This window comes from Rhynchophorus ferrugineus, unplaced genomic scaffold (genome assembly GCF_030347505.1).
Source record: "Rhynchophorus ferrugineus isolate W39M unplaced genomic scaffold, kcgeb_rfMv2 rfM2, whole genome shotgun sequence".
NCBI classification, from domain to species: Eukaryota; Metazoa; Arthropoda; class Insecta; order Coleoptera; family Curculionidae; genus Rhynchophorus; species Rhynchophorus ferrugineus.
Window position 1 is genome coordinate 11,208,413 of NW_027472581.1, and position 19,768 is coordinate 11,228,180.

General features: G+C 31.4%; 1 protein-coding gene across 15 annotated transcripts in view; it reads right to left on the reverse strand.

Annotated features, from left to right (window-relative positions):
- SERCA (ATPase sarcoplasmic/endoplasmic reticulum Ca2+ transporting SERCA) overlaps window positions 1–19,768 on the reverse strand; it is a 48,409-nt gene that overhangs the window by 14,847 nt on the left and 13,794 nt on the right. For 13 of the 15 annotated variants that reach the window (XM_076397215.1, XM_076397218.1, XM_076397209.1 and 10 more), the window contains one exon: window positions 15,159–15,241. In XM_076397215.1, the coding sequence (XP_076253330.1) occupies window positions 15,159–15,241 (83 nt within the window). Of the gene's footprint in view, window positions 1–14,975; window positions 15,279–19,768 lie in introns of all 15 variants that reach the window. The other 2 variants (XM_076397220.1, XM_076397221.1) reach the window with 2 other exon arrangements.

Genomic DNA, 19,768 nt, shown 5'->3' on the forward strand with positions numbered 1-19,768 from the left:
TAGAAATAGGTAAAGCAATAATACACAATCAGTATTATTGAAATATAATCAACTTTTTCACTTTAATAGGCCGACTTTAATAAGCGCCGAGTATTTCGTTCAGTGAGATATGTACTTAATTAAATTTATTTTTCCACTAAACTCATTTAGATGGCATTCTGTAATTTTCATTATAAAATTTTGAATATAAGTTAACAATTAAATTGTTTCCTTGTCATAATATGGAAAACTATTTAGTAAAATAATGTTTCATTTTTGATGTTGCTTTCCACATATATTTTTGTTTGAAATAATATATATTACTTATCAAATAACCTTGTAAAGATAGAAATAGGTAAAGCAATAATACACAATCAGTATTATTGAAATATAATCAACTTTTTCACTTTAATAGGCCGACTTTAATAAGCGCCGAGTATTTCGTTCAGGGAGATATGTACTTAATTAAATTTATTTTTCCACTAAACTCATTTAGATGGCATTCTGTAATTTTCATTATAAAATTTTGAATATAAGTTAAAAATTAAATTGTTTCCTTGTCATAATATGGAAAACTATTTAGTAAAATAATGTTTCATTTTTGATGTTGCTTTCCACATATATTTTTGTTTGAAATAATATATATTACTTATCAAATAACCTTGTAAAGATAGAAATAGGTAAAGCAATAATACACAATCAGTATTATTGAAATATAATCAACTTTTTCACTTTAATAGGCCGACTTTAATAAGCGATATGTACTTAATTAAATTTATTTTTCCACTAAACTCATTTAGATGGCATTCTGTAATTTTCATTACAAAATTTTGAATATAAGTTAAAAATTAAATTGTTTCCTTGTCATAATATGGAAAACTATTTAGTAAAATAATGTTTCATTTTTGATGTTGCTTTCCACATATATTTTTGTTTGAAATAATATATATTACTTATCAAATAACCTTGTAAAGATAGAAATAGGTAAAGCAATAATACACAATCAGTATTATTGAAATATAATCAACTTTTTCACTTTAATAGGCCGACTTTAATAAGCGCCGAGTATTTCGTTCAGGGAGATATGTACTTAATTAAATTTATTTTTCCACTAAACTCATTTAGATGGCATTCTGTAATTTTCATTATAAAATTTTGAATATAAGTTAAAAATTAAATATCACCTAAATTCCATTCTTTGATAAACGAGAATTTTGACAGTTTGTCAATGCACATTAAACTAAAAAAGATACGATACTTTTTCCTCATCCCCAATTTGGTTTTACTAAAACTTTATCTTACAGTCACTGTTCATTATAAAACAAAGTTGGATAACTCTATGTCTAATATATTCTTTCGATGCAGGGTTCGTATAGAGACCACAAAAATCGCTATTGTGACAATATACGAACTTATCGCAATTTCTGAGGAATTCCCCAATCTGGGATAATATAATATTGATACCAAATACCTACGTAATTATTTCAAAATATTCTTCAACTTTGTTTATTTTCAATATACTAATCGAAACTGTAGTGTCAATAACGTCAACGGCAACAAGGGAAGGAATTAAGAAATTGAGCGGCAATGTCAAGTTTAATCCATCAAGTAAAATGTAATGTAACGTTATAATTCGCTAAATTACGTTTTATTCCATATTATGAAGAGAGTTTGATTTTTAAAATAATTTTGAGGATAACCAGGACAATTTTCTCCCCAATTAGATGAATTGGATTTACGACTATTGGATAATTTGATAAATTGATATTGGCAACCCTGCTTACCATCTAATGAAGATCAAAAATTAATATCAAAATACAAGTGTTGTTGACAAATTCGCTCGTTAATGTCAATGAAACAAATTCAATCGTTAAATTATAACAGTTGCCAACACACCCAGACAGAATATGTTAAATATCTTGGCGTGTACATGAACCGACGTCTAACTTAGAAAAAGCACATGGTTGAAAACGTAAACAACTTGTACTTGAACCAAAATAAAGTTATCTTTAGGTCACAAAGTAGTACAATTGATCATTTGGAATTCAAATATGAGCTACTTCTATACTCCGTACTAGGTCTATAATTAAAGGTCCAAGATACCAACCGATATGAATAAAAAACATATATACATTTTGGGAGATTTTACATTATATTTCACACAGAAGATCGTTTATTGAATATCTAGATCTATTGTATGTCTATTAGGAAGATTTTTGAAGCACTAAAGCCCATAAATAAAATATTTCACAAATATGTAGTTGTGTACATATATTCATAGGGGACAAACAATATAATCAAAAAACGATTAAGCGGACTTTGTAATAATAATGTGCCAGGAACTATTTAAAATTCCAACTAGCACAAAAACCAACTTATTTTATTTTACCAAAGTTTATTTCGCCTAATGAATATGTTAATGTTGACCCACAGACCTTTAGCAACACAAAGGGAAATTTAGAAAATTACTTCAATATAACGGATTTAACCTTTTGATACATTAATAATAATTTAATGAGAACTGTTATAATTAAAAACAAGAAAAATGCAAAATTACACAGCCTGTCCGTTATGTTGTAAACAAATATAAACCTCATAAATAATGTTAATAAGCTTTGGCTGCTTATCCAACATTACCAATAACAAATTGGTTTGTCATAGGATTTCCATGAAAGCGGAAAAATTAAAACATACTAAAAAGTTCCGAGAATGATTAAATTCGCTGAACTGAAACACCATTTTGCAAATGAAAAGTAATCACAGAGTGCTAAATATGACAAATACGATAGACGTGAGAGATGATAGTACCGTCAGTCGGCCGCAAATTTGCTATAAGAACGAATATCTACAATGCAATAATTAGTTTCAATTTTTGCAATTAGTTAAAAAAAGTTTCAAAAAAACACGAAATTTCATTATTGCAAAAAGGCATCTATTGAAAAAAAATGATGCTTCTAACTGTGCGATACTGGGTCGAACGAACGATGTTGGTTTGGTATCGACACAAACATCGATCTTTTTTCATTCTTCTTCAACATCTGGAAACCGTAAGCAGGCCAAGCCATGCTGCATCGATCTCAACAACTAACAATCAGAGAGCGCTATGTCTGCAACAGTGTATCCTTCATAAGTTTTGCAATGTGTGGCCCAGCGTTGTCTCTTACTCGTTATGTATTTTCCATCAGAATTCAGAATAATATTGAAGTAACAGTATCATTAGGATTTAGCAACTCATGGGACTAATCCATGACTGTGTATTTTATGTTGAAAAATGTCAAAACTATAGAATTTAACAGCTTAATAGATTAGATAGTTAACAGTTGTTTACAATAAGTTAATCAAGATATCAACAATCTGATGTTCTCATCAGCTTTTATCACCATATCATCATAAATATTTTCATCAGATTAAAGTGGTAATCTCAGTTTAATAGCCTTGATGACAACCATTAAAATACGTATAAAACGTAGGTGCACAATAGAGTATAATTATAAAAACCTACCAATAAATTTATTGTCAAAAAAGAATTGCTAATTCAATAATGATTAATAATTTAATAGAACAATAATGAGAAACAATTTTAAATTTTATAACATAGTGTATCTGAACGAGTGTCCAACAGAGCCATGGTAGATAAAGCCTACCTCCATTATTCTTGTCGAATTTTAGCAACAAACATAAATTTGAAACCTACTGTCTTGGCCACTGCCCTAACAGGTCGGCAATTGCTTTATTGTGAATCATATTTTGAATAACTGAATCAATGATTATTTGATATATCATATAACACAATTTTAATGAAATAATAAAACAGCCAGTCAACAATGTGCTAATCATTGACGTACTTGACTACCTACATTGACGTAGTAAGAACTACTTATTCCTGAAAAGTCGTCTTATTTCATGTTGGAAGAATTTATTTATTACGTCCAATAACATTAATTTAAAACAAACGTTTACTTTACATAATGATGCATAATTAATAACAGGATCAGAAAAATCAAAGCCACAATACAAATCACCACAGAATAATTAAAATAATATTGACAACGGATCTGTGGATATAAATTATCGGAGATAAGTGTTCTAATCCACCATAACCATAAACTATACGAATGAATCAATGGTTACTTATGTACTTTGTCATAAAATAGAACTTCGACGAAAAAATAATACGAGCTGTTTATTGTGTGCTAATTATTATTGATGTTGGCGGTTTATTTCTTTTGCTCGTCTGTTTTCCAATAGTTGATTTTTCTATTTCATCATACGGCAATCTCTGTATTGATTTATAGCGCAAATATTTACGCAGAACTATATTTTTAAAATGTGCGAACGCATATATCTATATCACGGGGTAATTCTTTCCTTTATATCACTTTCTATAGTTTAACATAAAATATTACTTATAACTTATACAAAAAAGTAAAATGAAATGTTTATTGCGAGATAACAAATAAATAACCAACTAAAACTTGAGAGACATCAAAGATCAAAAAAAAGTGTCTGGGAATTGAGAAAAAGGTTTAGTAGATACAAAAATAAAATCATTAAATATTACGACACAAATAAATCTTCTAGAAATTTGAAAAAAAATCGGCTTTTCTCGTACTTTCGAGGCTTGACCATTTAAGCAAATGCCCTTAAGAAAATTTTACAAAATTTAAATAATTTTCGGAGATATGGCCGTTTTAATCACACGACATCTAAAAACGAAACAATAAACGCGATTTTCTCGAAACTACTTTTTTGGAGACGGTTGACATGATATCTCAAGTTCTACTGAACCGATTTGCTTGAAATTAGGTGTGAGTCTTGTGTGGTGGGATTTAATACACAATAAGACCATCTGTTGTATATCTATTGTGAATTTTGTGTGCCAACACCCTTTGAAATCTGGGAACCCTCAGTGTAGATGTTGGGATGTTGTTAAATTGGATACTCAAAAGTGTGGATCAACCCGTTTTGCGATATTTTGGAAAATAGTTAACCCGAAAGTAGCAGAAAGTGGTAATCCCATGGAAACGTCCAGTAAAGTTTTTTTTTATAAGAACGACACTCGGAATGGATCTTGATGAAAAACTTCGCTGGAAGGAACATGTAAAAAAGAAAAGAAAAGAACTGAAATTCAAATATAGGAAAATATCTTATCAATTATCAGTACATAATAAATTGCTATTATACAAGCAAGTTTAGAAATATAATGAATTCAATTATGGGGATGCTCCGCGAAAAGTAATATAAATACAACAGAAGCCTTACAGAACAAAATTCTGAGAAGTATTACAGGTTTACCCAGAGACTACAGGACTGATTGATACAGAGACCTTCAGATAGCGACTGTCACTCAGAAACTCAAGAGAATCGCAAGGAGACATGAGGAAAGGCGTCTTTTTCATCAAAACAGAACTGAAACTTAAAAGAATTAAACCATTTGATCTTGTGTAGTGTAGCGTAGGGAAGTGCATTTAATAGAAAAACAGCAACGTTTATACATAAACATTATTACACCAGAGACTAAGATAGGGCCGATGCGCCCTCCTATATATATATATATATATATATATATATATATATATATATATATATATATATATATATATATATATATACCTAGATTTAAGTTATTGCAAAGACAAATTGCAGGTTAGTCGACGACTAGTAACGATGTAATAAAAAAACGACAGATGGAGTATTAACTAGCAATTTTCAAGTATCGGTACAAATTCCCTATAACTAAGTACCAAGCTCAAAATCTAACCATTAAAGAGCCCGAATGAAATACGTTCAATGGAAAACTAACGATCGTAACGATTATTACTTCCTCTGGTAAACAAACAGTCGACATTAGAATGCCGCTGCGCGTTTATAAAGAACACACGACCAGTCATTTATATTTTATAGTCATAAAGCCGAGGCCCGATCTTAATTTAGTAACGTCGAAATCGGAAACGCGTGTAACGCCAAATCGTTTAACGCGAATTATAATAAAACCGCCCCTTGCTCCCCCCGCCTCACGTCACGATCGTAAAGTGCAATCGAAATCCTGGCCTCCTGGCCCGTCGCCACCTATTTTCCAATAAGAAAATGCGCTTTCCGCACCGATTGTTTATTTAATCGAATCGATTCGTATGATTTTATTCACTATTAGTTGTGATGTACGACGATTTTGTTCAAAATATTGAAACGTTTCCCGTGTTATGTTTTGAAAACGTCGTTATCCTCGTCTTGCGCGAATTGTGTTTTCACAATACCGAATGGACGGTTGGAATTTGCCAGAAATTCGATTTTTAGGGTATTGATATAATAATTAACACTCTTGGTCTCATAGCGAAAGATTTTAACATTGTTACACGTTGCCTGTAGAAAAGTAATTTACTTTTTACTATCAAATAAAGCATTCACTCCTAGTAAGCCCGTCCATTAAAACAGATAACAGGTCAATTGAAAAGTCTCCGGCCTACCATAGTAAAACACATTTTCTTTTGGCAAAATTAGTTTTTTTTATTCAACATAATTCCCTTCAAGGGTGATACATTGATTACAGACAACCCTCCAGCTTTTCGATACCATTTTTGTAGTACGATTTGTCCTTTCCTTCAAAATAGGCCTCAGTTTCGGCGATAACTTCTTCATTTGACGAGAACTCCTTCCCAGCGAGCCTACTTTTGAGATCTGAGAACAGGAAATAGTCGCTGGGGCCAGATCTGGAGAATAATCTTTCTTTTTCGGCGATTTCGTCCTTCAAACGGTCCAATAACGCTATGTAACAGTCGCTGTTGATGGTCCTTCCTTTTTCAAGGTACGAGACGCCATAAACTTGCCAGCCGACTGTTGCGTTTTCCCACGCTTTGGAGCGGGTTCATCATGTGCAATCCACTCGGATGACTGTCGATTGGACTTCGGAGTGAAATCATGGAGCCATGTTTCATCCATTGTCACATATCGACGCAAAAACTCGGGTTTATTACGCTTGATCACCTTTAAACACTGCTCCGAATCATCAACGCGTCATTGTTTTTGGTCAAAAGTGAGCTCACGCGGCACCCACTTTGCACATAGTTTTCTCATATCTGCTATTTCACACAATTTCAACTTACGGTCATTCAAAATCATTTTGTGGATTTTTTAAATGTTTTCGTCGGTAACAACCCATTTTGAGCGTCCGCTGCGTTCACTCGGTGCTCGTTTCACCACGTTTAAACTTAACATACCAATCCTTGATGGTTGATTTTCCTGGGGCAGTGTCCGGAAACTCAGCATCAAGCCAAGTTATTGCTTCAACTGTATTTTTCCCTTCAAAAAGCAATATTTTATCAACACGCGATATTCCCTTTTATCCATTTTTTAACAATAACAAAAGTTGCTTCACTCAAAATGCTATAATTCACAAATTAATGATCCCACAACCGAAAAATTTATACACGCATCTTTTGAGGGTTAGGGCTCACTAACAACATATATATTTAATTCTAGTAGCGCCACCTATGCGTCAGACCGGGGACTTTTCAAACAATTTTTGATTGAGAATTGATTGAATTTAAATTGAACTTTTTCTCTCAAAATTAGTACCGAAAATAATTCGTACATGTCCGTCTTATATCACGAATGGATGACATTTTAGAACGTTAGAAAAAAATCATAAAATCGAATCTGAAGCAAAACCTCTAAATAGAACTCTAATAGACTAAACCAAGCGATTCAATATAGAACACTTAGCAAGTAGTCCCACGCCGCCTATTTATTTGCACAAGCTAATAATTAGGAACATATATTTAAAATATCATTTATCGTTTAGCACCTAAAATTCCCCAGTTTCCAAACTGCGAGAGGCTGGAAGGCAAACAAAACTCCCGTTGGCAGTAGATCTGGCAAACGTCCATTTCGACTGGCGCAAGAATTTACGCCGACTATCTCAAAATAAAAAAACAACCTGTACAATTTATCAAAATTATCCGAATTTATTGGACAACCTGTACGTAAACCAACCGCGAATTGAACCGCGATCCGAATTCAACGTTCTATTCGGAACTAATGCCTGAAAACGATTTCGGGTTTTACGGGAGAAAATGCGGGAAATTCTTCGATTCCACCGTACATTAAAAATCAACGTGGTCCGGACATTCGGCTACTTTCGAAACTATTCGTATATTCGTCAGCGCAATCTACTCGCCGCAAGCCGAAATGCTAAAACTCGGTGTTGCCAAATTTACAGGCCGGCTATTTGCTTTTTATAGATGTGCTTTAGTTTAGAAAAATAATATATTTAAGAAGACTTTGACATTAACTTTTATATTTTGTTTTGAAACAAAAAATAAGAGTATATACGTTTTCTTAGTATTTAGTATATTATATAATTCTTGCCTTTAGATTTGGCAACACTGTATAGTAAGCCAAGCGTTTCTCAAAAGAAATGGCGATGTACCTTGTTGCTCTGGCTAAATGTTGGGCATTTATTTGTTTACTATTAAAGCGTTTGATATGGCTTGTTCTAAAAGTTATATTCTGACGTTCCTTTTTACTCAAAAAGAAGGCCTTTTACTTTAACATTTTAGCACTTTAATAGAATTATAAAAATGGAGAGTCAAAAGTAAGTTTCAGTTGTTACAAATAGGATAAATTATAAATGACTTAAATTTTGTAGAGTAAATTTTTGTGGTAAATTAATATATCAAGTATGTAATAAAGCATAGTTAGTAGCAAGAGATAGACACAGAGATATGCATTTCACTATGAGCTTGCTGCACAACTAAAGCTGATGACAAAAATATAATCATCGGCCTTCTCTGCGTCCTCAACTTAATGATTTTAGTATCCATACATACTGAATTTCAATAGCATCTTTGTCGAATCCATAATACAGATGCTAAACAATGTAATCTTTATTTTAACAAATTGTAAGGATTTGAAAGTTGGAAGGCACAGGACGAGAAGAAAAAAAAATTGCTTAAAGAATTTCTCAGGGAACATTTTTTGTTAAGACTCAATATTGAAGTAAGTACAAGTAGCCAGTATGAATCTCAGAATCTTTCTCATCTTTGAATTTTGATAAGGTAATAGGGAATTATATATTTAAGTAATATCAATTAATCGTCCAGTTTATAGGCACTGCAGAAGTGTAGGAAAAGAATGCATACTATTAATTCTGAAAAGGTAGTTATTTGGGAGAGTATTGTGCTTGCTACAGCTGTATGATTGGTTGATAACAAAAAGTAATCTGCCCAAATATCAAAGAAGAGAAAAGCAGATCTAATAAGAAATAAATACTCGAAACATATATATATATATATATATATATATATATATATATATATATATATATATATATATATATATATACTTGAGTCTTGATTTCATTAAATATGGTGGTGGTTTTGGTGGTAGGTAAGCCCTTTTTCCATTAAATATATTAAGCTTGCCTTTATTTGAAAAAAATGTTCTATTGCAACTTTTATTATATTGTAATTAATTAGTAAATAGTACGAGAAGTATAAAAGAATGTATCTACAAGGAAGTTGTTATAAAATTTTATTTATATATAATCCATTTGTATTATCCAAATATGTGGTAATTTAGTAAATGTTTATGACATAGTTAACATTCGTTGTTATATATCCTTTAATTTATAACTAAAAATTTAATATTATGCTGTATTTTTCTTTTTACCTCCTTTAAACGTTTTATAAATTAATGTCATCTTACTGTTTTTAAAAGCCACTTTTTACTATATATATATATATATATATATATATATATATATATATATATATATATATATATATATATATATATATATATATATATATAAAACTTATGAACGTTACCATTTAATTTAAAAATAATACAGAGGATCTTTTACGTCTTGAAGACGAAGATATATTAGAAGTTTGGTTATAATTAAGACACAAAGTCATCCACGACGTCCCAAGCAACGCTGGGAAAATTCAAACAGCGGGGCACGCGCCATCACAGTATATTCAATCTACCAGACCACGATGGTTTTTAATGTATCGTACTATAAACAGATACGCTTTCGTCGGTCCTATCCCGCTAACAATCGCAAATGAATCATCAAATGTTTATAAAGAATTTCGCAAATTAATTTTGTGGTAATACCAGGCTGTGAGGTGATTGTTATTGAATGACTTTACCAATAAACCGGTGAGTAAGGAAATTTTAATATATCAACAGACTCTAAGTGAGTATTCGATTCAAAACAAATCTACAGTTTCTGGTTTTCTTCTAATTATTAGATTTTTTGGTTGTCATTTTAATAGTTATTCGACGTTAACGAACTGAAGATATTACGAGGGTCACTATTTATATTTCGGGAATAAGAAAAAATAAATAGTTAAGCTGCGAATATATTTTTATTGGTTTTCAAAGTACTCGCCACGATGATCGATACACTTTTGCAGACGCTTAAACCCATGTTCAAAGCATTTATTCCATTCCGAATGAACGCTTCAATAGCTTCTTCAGGCGATGAAAATCGTTGACTACGCAGTTTATTCTTCACGGATGGGAACAAAAAGAAGTCATTGGGTGCCAAATCAGGACTGTACGGCGGATGACCCATCAATTCGATGATTTGAGTGCTCTTGTTTGAGTTGATGTGTGAGACCGAAGACTTCTGGCAAACAAATGGTTGCGTACCAACCAAAATTTACTGTTCTACGAGCCTCTAGAGGCAACATGCTCACTGTTGCAACATGACCAGTTTTCCCGAAGAAACAGGCCACCATTTTCTTTGAAGTGCTTTGTACGCAAACAACTTTTGTTGGATTTGGTTCATCATTTGGTTCAGCACCCATACAGTCGGCAGCTGCTTACTTTCGAGCTCATACGAAGCTCGTTTCTCGAGCTCGTCTTTCGAAGCACCGCGATTGAATTTCTTTGCATCAATCGACACGAGCCCTTTTTTGAGCGATTGAGTAACTTTCGCACAGCTGTTCACGTTCATGTTTCGCAAATGTTCATGTAAAATCGCATATATGCTGGTGGAACTAATGCTTAGGGATGCCTCAATCTCATGGGATGCTGAATCATTTCGCACACAGCATCGATGTTTTCTGGCACAACAGCCGATTTTGGACGACCTTCGCGAAACTCGTCAGACAGCGAACTACGACCACGATTGAATTCACTAAACCAGCAATACACGGTAGTTTTTGATGCACTCTTGTGATAATCCATATCGAAAATCGTAAAAAATCATCGCATGAAAATATTCAACTAAATATAAAATAAACAAATAGCGTCCGTGCGACAAAATGTTCTGAGTACGTATATCGTCAAAAATGTCAAATTTTACAATGGAACCGTCAGATGGATCCACATGACAACGGTGTTGTCAATTCCCGAAATATAAATAGCAACCCTCGTATTAGGAATAGATCTCAAAAAAGCAAAAAACATACAGATGTGCTATGTTGATAAAATGATAAATAATAAAATAATGAATAATGAAATTATAAAAAAAAATATGTTGATAAAATAACAGTTAAAAAAATAGCTAACACATGACAGAGTTACAGTAAATTTATCTACTCATCAAATAACAAAAATACTAATGTCCAAGGGGGTACTATAACTTGCGAAGAAAAAGTGCCCTTAAAGTAGTATTATAATCCAAAAAATAACTATAACGGAATGTTTACATACACATAAATCAAGGCCTACATTTGGTGGGCTTAACAAACTAATAAAATTCAATTAAGTCATCCTTGTTAAGGTCTACTAATTCCAAGTGGACAGTACAAATGACAATCTGGCAATTATTAAAATGATTGCATTAAATGCTTGCATATTTTTTGATCAGCGATATCTACTGATGAAAATACAAACTATTAAACAACAACCGAACTGTTCAGAAATTCCATTGTTTTGACGTTTATCTACGCAAAATAACAAATTTTCATTTAGTACTATCCATTTTTTAATAAACATAGATGCTAATCACGACATTCATTATTTTTATTATTTAATTATAAGAAATCTATTGCCGAAGCCCAGCAAACACTTTTAAAAACTTATAGTTGAAGATAATGAATTGCTAGGCTTAGACTGGACTAAGACTCAGCTCAATTTGTAACAATTTCATTGCTTGACCGGCAATAAAAAGTTTTCTGTAGTATATTGCGACTAGCGATGAAAAGTACAACCTAAAGTCCAAGAATTCATGCGTTACTCCAGAAAAGCCATTCATATCGACAATACCTATAAATACCTTTTTAATTGAAAAAATGATCAGAATACACGGAAGTATCTTATAATCTAAAAAAGGCGATAATAAAATTTTAAATTCTGGGTCAAAAAAGATTCAGTAACATATGTCACCAACTGATAAGTATCAATCACATTTGATAACTCATGTAAAAATATAAAATAAATAATTATTAATAGGATATCTGATATTAATGTTGTTATTAAAGATTTGATTTGATTAGATTTTGTAAAATTGGCGTGATTTCAACCTAACCTTTTATCAAACAAAACAGATAAAAATCGATTTGCTATTTGTAAAATGTTGGTTTTTCTTAGAACTCTCCAGCAAAAAATTAACAAAAATACTAAACAGCAATACGTCAAAATATGAAAAATATTATCTTTTGTCAGTGTCAGTTACGCCACCAAATCAATCGCGAAGGATATTAATTTCTTACATCACAATGGGGCACAAAAAACAAATTAATGCGGCGAACATCAAATCATTTTACTCGCTAATACTGACAGATTATAATTAAAGCTTCTAAAAAAAGAAAATAGGACTTTTTTAAGGTTTCTGAAATATCAACACACAATACCATATTCAAACAAGAAATACTTTCACCATAAAAGAAAATTGTTCAGCTTATCGGGTACAATATAAATTAGTTCTCGATTTTAATAAATGGATTTGAACTGGAAATTAATTGAGCACAAGACGAAGAATAATTGGGAATGGAGAAGGATAAGAAGACAAGATCGTATAAATTGAATGAAATCTTAATCTTTTATGACAGACGAGTGCCTATTAGAGACGGATCATAGTATGATTAAAAATTTGTACAAATTACTCTAATGCCAGTTAGCAGTATTAATTTTTTGAAAGCAATAAAAAATATGACCCAATTTAGCTTTCAGAACACACTAAACACATATATTAGACTAATATTTCGAATTCAGGACAAGAGATTGTACCTTAAAGTATTATTTATTCCCTTCTCCATATTCTGGGGCTCACTTCGCCGATACATAATACAAAATTTCAGTCTTACTTTGAATAAGCCCTTTCAGCCCTCTCCCACATCTATTATTCCGTCATCGCCTCTGCATAAAATGTGCCTAACTTTCAGGGTGAACGGCTTTATTCGCCATTAGTTCTCCAGCTTACAACGACAGCAAAACTAATTCATCTTCCCAAGACCGGCCGACTTCGAATAACATCCACGTTTAATTGCTTTCCATCGGATACTCTTTAAAAGGAAATGGCATTGTGCTTCCAGCGCATTATATACACGTCAACTTTAGCATAAACGCTATACGAACGATATTCAATAGTAATAATAATTAAATAGGCATGATAAGTATTTTGAAAAATTCGTTACAGTTCTGCGTATTTATTTTAGAAGGAATAAATGTTATTTCTCGAAAACAAGGATTTATACAATAAAAATTGAGGTTTCAAATAACATAATTTTAAATGCGCGCCAAAACACTCCACAGCTGTGCGTGACAATTCTTTTTGTCGCACTGGACTGATTCTGATTATAATGAATTCGTTATTTAAATATCATTCTAAAACATATCGACAGTGGAGCCGCACACTCATTACAATAATACATGGGTTAAAACTCTAAACCTATGTATGAGAGTGTGAGAACCAGCACATATACTTCAAGATGGATAATTTATTTATGTGAAGACCACATATAATACCATATATCGGTATCTACTATTTTTACTAGTTTAATTATATCTAACATCTCATAAATGTGATATCGAGATAAATAACTGTCGATAAAATTTGAGGTTAGACCTCATTTATTTTGTTTATAGTTTATACGAGTCCCTAATAATTTAATCCCTGTTTCACACCAAACAATATGGAAACTTATATTTAATATAACATGATGATCAACAAAGTCAACATATAGTCTATTCAAAGTTTTTTTTGTACATACGTCATCAAGAAATTTAAAGTGTTGCCCGCCGCAATTTGTAAATTCATTTCAGAATCAGACAATATTTTCATTCACATTTTATTCTAGTTAAAAAGAGCGAATAAATAATAAACGAATGAGCCTGTCAAAGTCGTCCGGTTGCCAAACGTATGCAAAATTCTTGAATTCTTAACTATTGCGGCTGTATAATTTACTGTAGTATTTAAATCTACTGTATTGTTAAAAAAATTATATTTGATACCATTTTTGTTCAACTATTTTATTTTGATTAGAATTTTGTTGTATGTCAAAGTCAAACTGAACTAAAACTCAGAGTGGATGCGGCAACATTGAGACGTTTTGACGTCACAAATTTAGATGACGTATGTACAAAATACTTTGAATAGACATATATTCCTACAACATTTGAATGCTAACAAAACAGAAAAAAGCGTCAAAAGTCCCATCACGGTTATATTTTAAAAAAATATCATCAAATATCTGGTTTCTTGTACATTAAATTGTTCAAATTCATCAATTGAACAAAGTGATTGTATCAAGTTTTTACAATACAGTGTGTGTGTTATAGCAGACAGAAGCTTCAAATATTTCAAACTATACAAAGTATCGATAATGTATGACCCCAAATATTGAGACTGAGGCCAAGTAAAATTTAAAAAAAAACTAAGTAGAAATCTTGTTTAAGAATGCATGAAAATCACTAATCAAAATCAAAATTACACTTAGAAACTAGCTATTATTTATTATTATAAATCAATATTTTATATTCTTACAAGCAAGTCATCATGCCCATTATTATCTAATTTTAAATAAACTGAATTCAAACGACACTATGCTGATATAAATATATCAACAGAAACGACTTATAAAATATCCGTCAATCCAACACATTGTTTATAATGCAAATATTTGAGATCCTTTTATGAAGATCTGAAGTGTTAAAAAAATGTGAAGGTGTTATTGATTCTTTGTTGGTTTGTTCCCCGTTGTCAAAACAATTGAACAAATACTTACAAAAGAAATAATTGCAGCTAATAGTAAAATCTTGACTAGAAGGTCATCGAACTGTTCTAAAACTAATTGCCATATAGACTTTCCTGTAAAAGAAAAATGAAATTTTAAAAATCAATATTACTAAATAACTTACATTATTACAAATATGAACCGACATTCCCCACGCTAACATAAAATTAATCTCTAATTTACTATAATAAACAATAATATAAAGATATATGTGATTACAACAGGAGTAACAATTAAGGTAATACCATTTAATTAACCTTTACCTATTTATTAACATTACTTTCATCTGTTCAAGCTTTTGATACTTATAGGATAATATTCCACATTATCAACAGAGATAATTTGTTTTATAACATAGATTTGTGGAATAGGTTTACAGTAACATCACGTTAATCGCAAACTTTGTTTACTTATATAACTATAAAACATAAGAATAGAAAACGATGTTGAAAAAAATTTATGTATTTAATATGTTGTATTGTTTTTCTCATTATCTTTGCTTATAATTTTCAAGCAATTTATATGTCGAGTCCAGAAATGAAATATAGATAATTAACGTATTTTTTATTTTATCTACTCCTAAGTTATTCTATAAAAAACAGATCGTAACTGGCTACTTAACAAAAGAATGATATAAGTGCATAGTTAGTCTAAGAATATCATTTAAAGCTCAGCATATGCTTATATTATTAACAAAGAAAAACCATAAAAAGAACTATTTTGAGAGTTTTTTTATTAGATAAAAATAAATATGCCGTTGAGAATCTTTATTTTTCACAACTAGGGTAGGTATATGTGAAATGGATTTTTTGAAATAAATATTTTGGTTTCAGGTTTTTATTATTTTCATTTCACGTTTTATGCGGTGATCTTTATCTGTGCAAGATGTATTATTCAGATCCGGAACTAACACAGTAACAATATCGCGTCTGTCAACTTAATCACTCCACTAGCAATCCAGCTGAAAATATTGTTTTTTTGACCAATGATTAACCACAATTCATTGTCATTTCAAATAACATTAAATAACGAGTCAATAAAACTTTATTTGTAAATTGCTCTATAAGAATTATAAATAAATATAGGAGCACGAGATTTTCTCGAAGAATGATATTTTTGCTTATTGGCTACTATAGGTGAACAATATTTTACTATCGGTGACTTTTACCGGCTGGTTACCTGATTAGTTAGTTATCACTGACAATAATACAAAGACAACGACACTGAATAAAACAGTAGCTGCAGCGGGCCAACTTTTTAAAACGACAATTAAGCAAAATTATTAGTTATTACACATAACAAAATTCTCAGCTGTATATATACAGGGGATAGACAAAAAATATGAACCGTGTATGAAATATCGTACCTCAAATTGCACTTTAATAATACTGCTTCCATGTGCATGGCAAACCTTGATTTAAAAAGCGATAGGTGAAGAAACTTCATTGATGCTGGTTTATCTGACATTATTATTATATATAACCCCATCTAGATACTGCAAGTAACGAAAGTAGTAGTGACTATTTCTGGAGTCCTCAGAACAGGTATTCAGTCAACTTCTGGTGGTTCCGCCTGATTTTGCGACGTTGCCATTTACAAGCGATTAAGAGGTAGAATCCAAGTACAACAACCATTTTGGATTTGACCCTAGTACTGGTAGAAGCTCTGTTTTGTAAGGTTAAGAATTGTGTTGTTTATATTTTATTTGTTCTTGTACAGTTCATATTCTGATTATAAATGGTGGACAGTAATAGATAAATAATCGATTTGTGAATATTTACTAAAAACCCATTATAACAATTTGAATCTGAACAGGCATATGAGAACATTCCATCCACCTGATATATCCTCTGAATTTTCAGCAAATTCATTATACCCTGCCTGCAAAAGTACACATAAATATGACTTGATGCCCTTATATGAGTATATCTCATCAAAATCACAGCTCATTAATCATATAGCCTATCCGCAGCATTAAAACTGAACATTGAACACATGGAAGTTTGGTTCGCTTGAAGATTTTAAGGTTGGGGGTTCTTGTTTTGGTTAATATATTGCTACATTTAAATTTGAACGTAATTTGGATTTCATAAGAATGTATCAGAAGGTGAGCGTTATTAAAACCAGAAAAAATATGAGCGCAGCCAAACTAGCTGCAAAATTTCCAATGAATGCAATATTGAATGAAACCCGAGTTAATTTTTTAAAGATATTTTTGTTTAAAGAGTCATAAAGGTTTATATAATGTTGAGCAAGTAAACCAATTGAAAATGCAGGATGTGTGTTATATAAGCCAGAATCTTAGTGTCTGGATACCCACCCTACTTTAAAAGCAAAAGATTTTATGTTAATCATAATAAATGAAGGACAACTTGAAATATTAAAAGAATTTAGCCATGAATGTATATGTCTATATTCTACATACAGGCTTAACACATATCGATTTTAATTGCATTCCTTGCTTTTATTGAATGAATTTATTTTTATTTTTATTAACACAAACATAATATATAAACTTAAAATAATAGACATTAAACTTAGTTAAATCTGAACTTGAGTTTCAAGTAAGATTTTAGGTTAATTTGTGAATTCTAAAATATATATTAGACTCTTCAAATATATGAATAATTTACTTCAAGTACTACTATAACTTTGGTTTGTTATTGTAGTGTTTATCACTACATAGTATAAAACAAAGTCGCCTTTTCTGTCCCTATATCCCTATGTGCGCTTAAATCTTTAAAACTACGCAACGGATTTTGATGCAGTTTTTTTCAATAGATAGAGTGATTCAAGAGGAAGGTTTATATGTATAATACATGCATAATATACTAAGGCAACATTGCTAATTTTAGAGGTTTCTAACGTGATGTCGTAAATTAACCTATTTTTTTAGGCTTATTTAGCAATTAGCAAAAACGCTGCCTAACCCTACGAGTTAGATCAAATTAATGTACTACAGTATTGTACACCATAAAAAGGTCTACAAAAAAGTCCGCGATGGTATATGTTTATCTTTTAGGGATAACCCACATTAACCATTTTTATTGTTCACTTTTTACGTGAGAAAATGGCTTATTTACGAAGCTATTTTAGGCAATACGGCATTAATCCTTATCGAATTAAGTACCTTAAATACAGTGTGTAATTAATATAGATCAATATGGTTCCTTACAGCATGTAAATTAAACAAATATTTTCGGAGATATTACAAATTTAAAATTTGCGTTTAAAAATGTGTAATGTAATAAAAATTGTATGAATTTAGATATTCCAAAGATAGCAGGAAATCTTCATAGTAAGTATAGGAGAAGAGGAATTGTTTTACTTCAAATTTAATGCGTGCAGGCCAAGGGCAGTAATGAATGAACCAAAAATACTGGATCGATTTTAATCATGTTTTCATTGAGTGACATAGGCATATATATTTTATGCCCGTGCAAAGTCGGAGCGGGCCGCTATGTTTTTATATACAACGTTCATATTTTTTCTGTAGTGTATTTAATTTAGTATCAGCATTGCACCCGTGCGAAGCCGGGGCGGGTCGCTAGTATATTGGTAAATAATTACATATTGTTTTATTTTCTCTTTTTTCTTTTTTAAGTTTGATGTTTAAAATAAAAGCGCCTTCATAATACATTTTTTATATTATAGGGGACGAAAAATATACCAAAACATATTGACTTGTGCCTAACAGAAATATTAAATTAATTTGCAAATTGTGTCCATACCAGGACTCTTCAGTACTAGATTCTTGTAGCGAAACTTCCCTCTAGTCTCCCATTGAGCTTTCTCTCTATTATTCTATGGCAAACACCTAGTGTTAGAAACTATTTATTTTCGCGCTATATTAGTTATAGTATGAATCATTACATAAAATAATATTCAAATGAACGCAAATTGATCCATAAAGCTGTAAAATGACCGTCAACGATAAATGATCACGAACGATCCGAACGCATTAAGTTGTTTTGATGTTTCGACGCGTATAATTTGGTAAAAAAAATATGATCATTTGACGTTCCAGATGACAGCAAGACGGATCGCGCTGCCAATCTTCGGACGCGATGCGCTTGCGCGCCCCGCGATCCCGACATTCTTCCCAACATCGAGAGTTGCAGCTTCGAAAATAACGCGAACCTTGATTCCGCTAAAAATAAAGCCACAGCTTCTAGAAATTGGCATGCAGGACGTTCTTTAATTAGAATTTTTATTTTTGCGGTGATATAAAATAGATTACTCCAGCAGGCGACAAAAATAGTTTTGTTTTTATCCCAATGGCACTACTCAAAACAAGGCGGCGGCCGTTACATAAGCTGGATACACGTTAGGTGCCGCTGCAAAACATATGGCGCGAAATCTGTAATAAGAGAAGGAAGGAACGTGCGGATATGAATAGAATGTGGTTCGGATTTAGTGCATCTGCCGAAAAGATTCTGGAAAGATGTTTTTTGTTCTTTTACTCTAAGTTTGATTACTAATTGTGAAAAACTATCTCAAAATATTATATTAATCCCATAAATTAATTTTAAAGGATGTTTTAATTTAAAGCCTTATTGTGAAAGATCGGTACCGTGTATTTTTTGCAAAGTAGTGTCCAT